Raw genomic sequence first — 11,774 nt, 5'->3', positions numbered from 1 at the left:
TGCACCATGGTTTTAAGATTTAGTTACAAATCCAGTAAATATGTGTTTTATTTAAAAAGACTGAAAAGAAAGAATTTCATGAGTAAATCATGGCATGAGACTGCATATGTACTGGGTGCTGAACAAGGCATCCTATGAAGTAGGCTTTGGGAGTTTGTTGCCAGTGTAAGTGGATGAGAAAAACCTCTTTTTCTTTTCTTTTTTCCCCAATGATCATAGCTGGCTGAGCCGTAGTTGAACAAACATAGCTTGCATTTTCTGTGCCAGAAATGGCCTCAATCCACAGGACAGTGGGTCACACTTATACATGCGCACAAACACATGAAGACAGATGTTCAAATACTTAACTGACCCAACTCAGACATTATCAGTTCTTCCATGCGGTAGAGTCAAAGCTGTCTAATAGAGGACGGTGGTCATATTTTGATGCCCAACTCCATTTGGGTTAATAAGAGGACTGTAATTAGCTGGGAGGATGGAGAAGGTATATGAACCATGTTAGGAAGCTAAATGGTCCAATTTTCCCAGTCATGTGAATGCCTTTTCCCCACATCACTCTTGGCAGTCAGTGAGGCTAAAAGACACAATTAATCTCCCATGGCTATTATGGACCCAGAAAATAGATGGGGAAAGCACACTGAGACAGAAAGGGGATATGTAATTTGCTGGGGATCACTGCACGTTGGCTGAAACCAGCTATAATTAAAATAGCAGTCAGCAAAAGTTTGACAATTGTGCTATAATTTGTAATGGGCTAATTAAATTAACACTTCATAAAGGTGCTTTCTAATTATCTTGTAGTTATACTGTTTTGCGTAGCACATACATACAGTGCTAATTTTATTTAGTTCAGTTTAAGTAGCTGGAATATTTTGACAAATTGCAAAGTAACATATAAGGCAAAACCATTTAAATAAACAGTTCCTTCTTAAAAGATTTTAATGTGTTCAGGAGAGGCACTAAAGAGGAACTTGTGGCATCGTCTGAACTCTGCAGTAAGACACCAGAGACGTTCTACAGGCTTTGATAATACCCTGCCTCTGTGTCTGTGTTGATAATACCTCCCTGTCTGTGTCTATAGAACTCATAATTCCTGTTCTGTCAGACTGGCTCTCGGTAACCATTATTTGTCTTTAGTGGCATGAGCTGGATTTGGCAGACCTGTCACTGCATGCACGCTTGCATACTGTTTGCATGTATCAGTATTACACATTCCTTAGGATAGATTCAGATCTGTACCACTGTCTTGATCCTGAGCTGAATAACAAATGAACATCTCTGCCGCCTTCAGCTTTAACTCGCTGATTTCCCTGGGCTGGAATTTCTCCTAATAACCAACTGCCTGCCTCCCTCAACACAGCAGCACTGTCAGAGAATGAAAACTCTGATGCCTCAACAACTTGCATGCTGCTGGATGGAGTTTTTTCTCCAACAGATGGCCATTTGCTCAGGGCAATAACAATATCACTGGAATGAGATAGCAGGAATACTAAGCAGTTATGAATTTGGGTTCATTTTCTGTTAATTTTCTGGTCATGACAAGATGTGTTCCTCAGTCTACTGGGTTGCCATGTTTAGTTTTCCTGTGATACCTGTGGGGTTTTTTCCTTTCTGTGTGCTTATTTGTTATTTTTGGCATGCCAACTACCTCTGTTACTTTAGATCTAGATCTTGGCTGTTTTGGGTCCCATTATTTTCTTCCTCAATTTCACAGTTACCTATCTAATCTCATTTTGCAAGGCAATTCAACCTCAGTCTAAGTAGCAGTCTGAGAGTGACATCTCCCAGACTGTTACGTATTGTCCACAGCCTATTTACATTAAAGCAGACATGACTCTTTAATGAAGTGTATACCATTGTAGTAATCCTCTTTACTTTTAATGTAAAAACACATAAGCTCTAACTGTGTATAGATGCTTTAGTGTATTCTAGAGCTTTGGTTGCTTCACAGCACTGAGCCGCTGTAGTTATCCCCCGACACCAGGCATTACCACTGGCATTCTGCTGTCTGACTCAAAGTTCCAATCGGCCAATGAATACCAAATCAGCGCTTTTAAATACAGCCAGGAATACACCGTCAAAAGGAAAAATGGTTCGCCGCCACCCCCACCAACACTACCCCCTATTCATCTGCAGAGTCACATTTCAAAAAAGGCGCAGGGGTTTCAGCTATTCTCATCTTGAACATCTCCCACAGGTGTGGCCGTAACTCTGTCTCGACACACTCTTGCACTTAAGCCCTGGGATGATATCAAACCAAGATCTTAGCACAGGACAGTATTGCAGTATTTGTTTCACACCCACACACTTAGAGAAGCACACATATGAACTGCTAATCTTGTATTCACCATCATCAACTCTCCAGAATGCACAGATGCGCACAAGCAGAGGCACAAAACCTGAAAGCTACGTACACAAGCGTAGTGTGCTCCCAAGTGAGCCCAGCTAACAGACTGTGGAGAGGGAGGTGCAGTGATGCAGAGACATGGGGCCATACACGGAGCTTCAAGTTCACTGCCTGGGAATTATCACATCAAACTTGTATGCCCAATGGTTCTGACAAGCCCAAGGCCAAACCATTAAAGCCTGGTGTAGACAGAAATTACTTCGCAGGGCTATGACTGGGCAATGACTGCTGTTGTGCACCAGTGATTCACACCAGCCAATAGGAGACAGATTTACACAGGCAACCAGGAAGGAAGTGCTTGTCAAACCAACACAGAGTTAGTGGATATGCTTACTTCATTCACATGCATAGATTAGTTTCATGATGTATTCACACTTTCATCCACTGTGGCATTTTTGAGAATGTGGACTTTGTTCCACAAAACGAATACCGCTGAAATCAGTGTCTTGTTCTATCGGCATATATTTGCATGATATATTCATACAGTAGCTCAGTACACCCTGTAGCACTTGTAGCAGACACTGGAGATATCACGGCTTCAAATAACCATCCTGTTGGAGGAAACTGTTAGCAAGAATGCATTTGAGCCAAATCAAAATTGAAGTGCGAAGAACACATTTATCTCACGGCTACTCTTGCACAATTATAATATTCCAGTTTTACAGAGGAAACATGACTTAATTTGGGAGCATCATTCACTTCCTGTTTTATTCCAAATCTGGGAGCAATCAGACTTAATGATTGGGGGAATGGACAAGAAGAAAAATCCTTCACACCGTCTCAGATTAGAATGTACATCGCTAACATGAAGTATAAAGCAGCTACGGCTAATAATATACCATTAATTCAGTCGCAGGAGATGAACTAAAGGTTAGATTTAACTTAGCTGATGAAAGTGGTGGATCAAACACCTGCTTGATACCAACAGCTGTAAATAACTGTTGGTATTAGTTAAATGTCACTCAAAAAGCCACGCCCCTAATTATGTAAACCTTATAGAATTCATTTCATTTACATAGCGGGAATTCTAAAATATAAAAAGTGGCAAATGAGCCAGAGGAGGTTGCTGCCTAGCACTAATTAGCTCAAGTACATTTAAATGAACTGTGAAAGTGCCTAACTTGCATTAGCAAAGTTTTGAGCAGTCTGAAACTATAAAAATGTCTTTGTGAAACTGTCCCCATGCGGGCAGGAACATGAAGGCAAAAAGTTCTTCTTTTACATAATTTATTATCAGAGTTCCTCTATAAAAGGGATAATAGGGCGAGAAGATTTTACCAAATTAAATGTGGGGTAAAGCGTATGTTTGTGCCATCCAAGGGGGATTCCTAATGCTATGCAGGTTACAGGACTGGCTTTAATCATGAGAAGGACAGATATGGGTTTCTCTCTAAGCATATATAAGACCCTACAATGACAGAGAAAAAACCCAAACAATCAAATGGCCCTGGATGAGCAAACACTTGCTGACAGTGGGAAGGAAAAACTCTTTTAACAGGAAGAAACCTCCAGCAGGATCAGGCTAAGGGAGGGAGGGACATTCAGTGCAAAGCATTATTAAAATTATTACAATTTCAGTGGTCACCAGGACATACACACTGCTTGTGAAGAATCAGCAGTTGGATAATTCATTGACTACCCATAAAGACTATTTTAAAATGCTGTGTCCACAGGAAACGACAGCTGGCCCTACACTACCCTTTTCTCTGATGCAGAATTCTCTCATATTCAGGTGCCAAGTGTCTTTCTTATATTGTTTATGGTACCAGCAAGTCCGCCCTCGATGCCTGGCAATGTGAGCGCTAGAAAGACATAGGGCGTATAATCCTGTGTGTTTTTTCCACACTTGACCTCATAACGACAACGTCTTGTCACTATGGCAACAACTTTGTGTACTACCCCAGAAACTCGCTAAAAACCGAGATTATTTATTAATTTATTTTTACCCCGATATTGTTCCAAATACCTATACTACAGAGACTCCAAGAGCTTCCATATCCGAGGTAGGTTTCCATTTATGACATCGAGTTTTCAGGAAACAGTTGTCTGAAACATTTTAGCCTCAAAACGATACAGCATCTAAGCTAACTAATTCTCCCCCAGCTCTTTTCTAGATAGTGCAGCTAGTCCGTGTGAGAATAGACTAGCTGCACTATATATATATATATATATATATATATATATATATATATATATATATATATATATATATATATATCTTATGTAAGACTGCCAAGTTTTCCTGGACAGTTATTAATCAAATGTGAAGGGCTGCAGAAGAGAGAGAGATGAAAGCCGTGGAGGGAAAGAGACACACAAAGTCAGAGAAAGTCACAGACATTTTTGTCTCACTGACTGAAGGGAATGACAGGGAGAGGAGAGGGACCAAAATGAGAAAGTTACACAGAGATGTACCCTTAGTATTTGATGGAAGAGATACAGACAGGAGATGGGGGCGATGGGGGGGGGAGGCATGGAGGATGAGAGGATGGGAGAACTTTGTCTAGAGCAAACACCGTGGCTTCTCTTTTATTCTCTCTCATGCTGAGTTTGAAAAAAAAAGTAGTGTTTTAACAGTGAGCTGAGGTAAATGCTGAGATGCATCTCAGGCTTGACATTTCTACTCACTACTTCCTGTGTATTTTTAGAGAGCAAGCGGTGTATTGTGTCTCTGAAACGGGAAGGTAAAATATCTAAAAGGTGACATGAAAAATATTCTAAGCTGTTAAGTCTTAAATGGGCCTAAATCTCACACTTTCTTCCTTCAACACTATCATTATGGAAATTAAGTGTTGCAGAAAGTCATGAGCATTCCTAAGTTTCATGCGTACTATTTGATTTGCAATTTTTTCAATTCCAAAGAAATGATCAGTCTCCAATTTTTATGGTAGTTCCATTTTAATGGAGAGAGACAAAATATCAACCAAAAACACATCACATACAAGTTATGAATTGATTTGCATGTCACTGAGTTAAAAAAAAAGAAAAAGTATTTGATCTCCCAAGCAATACATCACTTAGTACTTGGTGGAGAAATCACTGTTGGTAAGTACAGCAGTAAGTCAGGAGGTATTTTGGCCCACTAGTCTTTACAGAAGTTAGACCACTCCATGAACTGCTGGAAAACCCATCAATGACTCATATTCAGTGTTCTGGCTGAGGGAAGTAGGTTCTCACCTAACATTTTACAGTACTCCCATCCATTGGCCCTCAGTGCGGTGAAGTTGTCATGAACCAATAGAAGAAAAACAGCCCCAAAGCATAATATTTCCACCACCATGCTGTGGAGATGGTGTTGGGTCATTCGCAGCATTTCAGTTCCTCCAAGAATCGCAGGTTGACTTTCTTTTGGTGTCATCTGACCACAGCACTTTCTCCCAAGCATTCTCTGAATCATTTAGATGTTCACTGGCAAAGTTAAGACCAGGACCCTGAAAGACCCTTCTTGAGCAGTAGAACATTTGCCGGCAGTGCAAGATTTCAAACCATTACAGTGTAGTGTGTTCTTGTTGACTGTGGTCCCAATTGCTTTCAAATCATTAACACACTCCTCTTGGGTAATTTTGGGTTGATCCACCACCTTTCACCACATTCTCATTATGTTGATGATCTTGTAGCTCATTCCAGCCTTTTGTAGGTCTAAAATCTTGTCCCTGACATCCCTTGACAGCCCTCTCGTCTTACCCACGCTGATAGAGAGGTTCGACAGAAGAAACTGATTGTGTGGACAGGCTTTAGACACATAAGAGTTAAGATCAGAATGATCTGTAATCGGCTGATTAATTATAATCTGTGTTTTACATGGGCAAACAGCCAATCTGTAGGAGCTGGAATTGAGAACAAATAGAGCAATAAGAGTAACAATAAGAGATTGCAAGGCTGTATAATTGTGCACAGGGATAGATGAAGAAAAGCAAGCCCCCCTCCAGGAGAGCTGAAATCCATCAACTCTACCAAGTCTACGCTGCAGGACTGGAAACTTTGAGTGCCCGTGCACTGCTGACGTTCCTCCACAAGGAGCAGAAGGAACTCACAGCAAATGAAGAAAAAGCAGAGAGTTTGATCGATAGATTTGAGATCAACGAGACAGGTGAGTAAAGGGAGAAATGTGGACAATGTCTTTGGCCTTGCTGTTCATCATCATGGGAAAAATACTCTATTCTTTGGTGTTGTCACGTAAGGATGCTAATTTAGTTGTAAGAGAATTTAAAGGCTGTGATGCCTGGCTGGCAAAATGAAAGAAGGAAAGAAAAACAAATGGAAGAGTAAGGCACATCAGCCTCAGGCTAATGGACCTGGCTAATGGATGTTCTCCAATGTATTGTGGGCTAATTCACACCAACACAAACAGCAAAACAGAGAAGATAAAAGACTTACAACTAGTCTGTGCCATTAATACACAGAAGCCAGGGCTGTCCAAATTAATCAAATTTTAATTTCAGTTAGACTTTTGTCTTTCACTAATTATCAGAACAAGAGCTGTCGAAACACATACTTTTAGTTTACTAACGTTGAGTTCAGTTTTTTAAAATGATTTTGATGTTACTTCTTCTGAATTATTATTAAGTTCAAGTAAATCAAGTTTCCAGACCTCCATTCTAATTGTACAAGCACAACAAAACTGCAAACATGCCAACTGTGGTGTGAAACATTAAAAACAGTAAATAGGTTTTAAAAGTCCTTCCACTTTATTTCAAAGATATATTTCTGCTCTTTTTAAAGTGTAATAAACCCACTGTTTTACTGAAGTTTGAGAGTAATTGAATTAAATAAGATTGTCCAATGATGTTCATACAGATTTGCGTCATAATTAAGGATCCCTAACAGAAGACCTCACTTTCTACCATTCTTTGCATAAACAAATGTGCTCATGTTTTTCTTTTTCTGCACTTGCATGAAAACTGTATCACACATTTCTCTCAACAAACTCAGTTATTCGTAGAGGAATTGCAATTTAAAAAAAACAACGTATTAAATCATACCATAGTTGGTGATTTTATTCAAAATAAATCAGAAAATCATCCAAACTGCTAAATGTAAAAGCAGATACAGTTGGTATGAACCATCAGCAGTGTAGTCAGTAAAATCAACCGTTTTCACAGCAGACAGTTTGTCACAGCAGGGAGAGCTCTGATGGTGGTGAAAGATATTTTATTAATGAAGTTAGACATGGCACTGAATCAGCTTACACAATACCAGGAACCCACAGCTGGTTCACCCAAATGAAATGCAGTCTTTTTTTTTCTTTTTTAATTTAATGTCAGATTTCTTTCCATTAAATTCATCATTTGAGCTGACTGTTCAGCTGCATGAGTTTTATTCCCACCTCAGACTAAAGACAATTACAGTACACTTGTGACATCACAATTCATTACCAGCAGAAACTTCACAGAGGCTACATCATGGCTCTGGAGACGCTCCACTGGTCAGTCCTCTGCTGTAATCTAATTTCAAATTTCTAAACAGCTATTTGATGGACTGTCACGAAATTTCACCCAGCTACTTGTGGCTGTAGGAGGATGACTTATAATGACTTTAGTGATTCCCTAACTTTATTATCTAGCATGATCATCAAAGAGGTTTATGAATGGTTTATGAATATCTATAACACACCAGCCGTAACTCTACCAGAGATGTTATAAGAAGGACTATTGTTTTACTATTAAAGTAACGTGGTATAGATAGAAATTAAATGCAGTTATCTGGCTTGATTGTAGATGCTGTTCTTCTTCTTTTTTTAATCCTTAAAGATGAAATTTAAGTCTTCTCAATTCCTCCTCTTCCAGCCAGAGAAAACAGCTCAATGACCTTTGAAGGGTTCCTCAGGTACATGGAGTCCAAAGAGTGCTGTGTGTTCAACCAGGCCCACACATCAGTGTACCAGGACATGGACCAGCCTCTTACCAGCTATTTCATCTCCACATCACACAACACCTACCTGACCGGAGATCAGCTAGTAGGGCAAAGTAGCCTGGATGCCTATGTTAGGTAGGGAAGCAATGTTTACATACAGTGTTCCTCTTCACTTAGCAGTATTTTAAAAAGCCTCGCCCAATGCCAGAGGGAGTACTGTGAATATGTTTTAAGGCACTGAAGTTAAATTGAGAATGCTTTGAACAGATTATATCATAAATAGGTTTTAGTGGATAAGTTGAGTATGCTATACCAAGCACAGCAAATGGAAACAACCCCCCCCCCCCCCCCCCCCCACACACACACATACACACACACACAAATATAATCAATGTTTGGTGTATCCAACCTTTGCTTTTAAGTTTCAGTGCCCTCTGTCTCTTCATATAATCCAAGACTGACTCTATGAAATGGAGATCAGGGTTCTGTGGGAGATATATCAACAGTTCTTAGACGCTTTGTTCTTCTTGCCTCTGAAGATAGTTTTTTTATGATTCCTGGTGTATTTGCTGCCTGTATATAAAAGATGGATGTAGTCAATATGACCTTACCCATCGGTTTCTTAATTCTGACTCATCTTTTTGGCCTTCTCCATGTTATTTTTGTATATTTATTTTTTTGGAGCCAGAAGTGAGCTACTTTAAATGAGAAGAATAGAGTTCTAAGTTATCAGCTAAGGCTTCCAAGCTTGGTTAGCAAACTGTATTCATAAACTGCACGGCTCCATTGCACAGACACACATTCTTTGACAGGTTGTACCACATACTAAGCACTACAGCTTTTCCTTCCCACTGTCAACAAGTACTTGCTCATAGGAGGTCTTCTGATTGTCTGGTGTTTTTTCTCATTTATTTTAGGGTTTTAACCTTACACTATAAAGTACCTTGTGGTGCCTGTTGTTGCATTGCACAGAATCGACTAGTTGTTGTATATGTGCCTTTTCAAACATGTGTTGCCAACAGAGAAGTTGCCGAGTGCCCTCTTGTAGACAAATGATCTAACGTCATAACCCAAAACATAGTTGAAGGGTGTTTTTTACTTCTAAAATTTTTACTTTTCGGTGCTACAAATGCCTTTAGTGACAAGAAATAGCAAACGTCATATAATAAATAATCTATAGATTGTAACATTTTTGCACAACCCATTTATATGTAAAATTATGCCAATACTGGTGAAAGTCTACTTGCAAATTAGCAAATTTAACCAGTAAAATATTATGACAAATAAAAAAATCTTTTTAAAAAAAGCAAAATAGCAGAACACAAAAAATGGCTGCAATGAAGCTCTAAATGCCCTACAACACAACATTAGTCTCCTTCTCCAGGCCTACATGTTTGTCATTTGGATTCTCTTTTGCGCTCTGGTTTCATTGACCCAGTCCTGTGCTGAGGCAGACAGTGAAATTGCTGTGGTGCCTTTATGGGACAATGGAGGTGATTACAAAAGAGGCTGATGGAAGCAGAAGTGCTGTATTTATGGTTCCAGTGAAAGTGCTGAGTTCCCTGGCTGACTGGTAGAGCGAACCCTTCAACCCAGCGGCCCGAGAGCTCTGGTTTACTTAGATAATGATGCAATGATCTTGAGAGGAAAGCAAACTGGCAGGAACAGCAAGCTGCTTTATAGAAATCCCACTAGCTCACAGGTGGGAGAGGGATGAAAATAACATGAAGTGAATGTATACTAGTTACGAGGAATGCATCAAAAATACTAAAATATGCACCCTGGTACTTGTTAAAATGAAGATTGCGTAACTGTGGTTGTGTATGTATCACATTAACTCTCACTTCAAAAACTGTGATATGAGATAATTGTGTTAGGTAAATTGTAAAACATAATGTTGAGAACTGCACACTTCGGTCCCCTTTTTCCAGAAAAAGGTGACACTAGTTTTATTTCAAAGCATCAAAGCTAAAAAGATGAGCAAGCCTTCTTTGGAACTTAGCATTACAATAGAAGCTGAAGAAAAGAGTTAGCTTGGCTCTCTCAGAAGTTCAAAAATGCTTCTGAAGGCACTTGTAAAGATTTGTTTAAAAACGTGTATTTTCACCCAAAACCACTAATGTACTAATGGTCAGTATTTGTAGTCAGCTAGCAATCTGTCAGTGACTGAGACTTATTTTTATAAGTGTGTGAATGGCCTTTGATCGACTTTTTGCACTGCTGACTTCAACCTGCCAGAAAACCCGTATTTATGCAATCTTGTTTGTGTCTCTGTTTCAAGTTTTAGCTGGGCATGTTGTAACTGACTCAGAGCACTATAGTGCAGGTTACCCGATACCGAATGTGAGCACAGATACTTGTGAAGGCATGATGACATCACACCTGGAAAGACTATTTTACTGTCTGCTGTAACTCACCCAAAGAAAGCAAAAGACTGACAGTGTGATACTATGAACTTTGCCTGCAATAACAGAGCCACATTTAACACTTATGTGACATTTTATTACTACAAAGAAAAGCACTTGAAAGCTTACACAGACTTCAGCTGTTTTGCATGCGCCAGGCTCCATTTAAAACACAAATAACTTCTAGACAAGCATTGATTGAAAATGTCTGGAGAAAAAGGCGGATATAAGTGTGTGTCAGTGTTGCATGAAAAAAATATTATAAGCAAAGTGGTTATTTGCCCCAACCTCTTTGTGAAAGTTTTTCTTCCTCCACCGTCAGAAAGCAATCTTGTATAAGATACAGTCTGTACACGTGTGTGCTTCTGTCTGGAACAGTGCTCTGAGGAAAGGCTGTCGCTGCCTGGAGATTGACTGCTGGGATGGGCCAGACACGGAGCCCGTAGTTTACCATGGCCACACCCTCACCAGCAAGATACTTTTTAAGGATGTCATCACCACTGTGGGGCAGCACGCCTTTGAGGTAACAGCATGTAGTTTGTTACATGATTACTGCTTCTGGCGTAGCAGCCAGCTCACTCACTCTTGCCTCTGCGGGCGCCAAGAGACCCTACCGAGCAGCATTTGCTCTCATTAATAACCTCTCTTGCCTTCAAACTGCCTTTGATTTAGCATTTCAGGCCATTCTCTGTGATGTACGACCATACAGAGAGAACAGTCAAGTTGCTGGTAATAGGGTCTAAACGTTCTTTTTTTCTTTCTGGTTTGGATTTTTATTGACAGGTGTCTGCTTATCCAGTGATTCTGTCTTTGGAAAACCATTGCTCCCGGGAGCAGCAGGAGGTCATGGCCAAGTATCTTATCTCTATCCTGGGGGAAAACCTGCTGATAGCTCCCTTGGATCACCCAACTGCGGGAGACCTCCCAAGTCCAAATGTAAGACTCAGAAGATGTGAGAATTAGGCTGTGTGAGTAGCAAAACAAAGAAAGAAAGGAGATGAATCTGTGTTTAACAGTAGAACAGCTGTTGCAAGCGGAAGAATGATGGTGTTTGCACATGTAAATCCTCATTGTATGCCAGAGCAAAACAAAACAAGAACAAAGTGAGA

At 39.9% G+C, this 11,774-nt stretch overlaps 1 protein-coding gene across 2 annotated transcripts in view; it reads left to right on the top strand.

Moving 5' to 3' along the window:
• The first annotated feature begins 4,088 nt into the window (after positions 1-4,088).
• The window catches only part of LOC147324900 (1-phosphatidylinositol 4,5-bisphosphate phosphodiesterase zeta-1-like), a 21,149-nt gene continuing 13,463 nt past the window's right edge, over positions 4,089-11,774 (top strand). Inside the window, exons 1-5 of one of the 2 annotated variants that reach the window (XM_086299053.1) lie at positions 4,089-4,410; positions 6,305-6,497; positions 8,194-8,395; positions 11,044-11,188; positions 11,449-11,601. In XM_086299053.1, coding sequence (XP_086155179.1) covers positions 6,311-6,497; positions 8,194-8,395; positions 11,044-11,188; positions 11,449-11,601 — 687 coding nt within the window. In that variant the 5' untranslated portion in view covers positions 4,089-4,410; positions 6,305-6,310. The remainder of the gene's footprint in view (positions 4,411-6,304; positions 6,498-8,193; positions 8,396-11,043; positions 11,189-11,448; positions 11,602-11,774) is intronic. The other variant, XM_086299054.1, reaches the window with a different exon arrangement.

This window comes from Aulonocara sp. 'chitande type north' Nkhata Bay, linkage group LG7 (assembly GCF_057382095.1).
Source record: "Aulonocara sp. 'chitande type north' Nkhata Bay isolate Kocher_YH1m ecotype deep benthic linkage group LG7, A_spYH_male_GT1.1, whole genome shotgun sequence".
NCBI lineage: Eukaryota > Metazoa > Chordata > Actinopteri > Cichliformes > Cichlidae > Aulonocara > Aulonocara sp. 'chitande type north' Nkhata Bay.
Note: the sequence above shows the minus strand (reverse complement) of the source record. Positions and strands in the feature narration are given on the sequence as shown.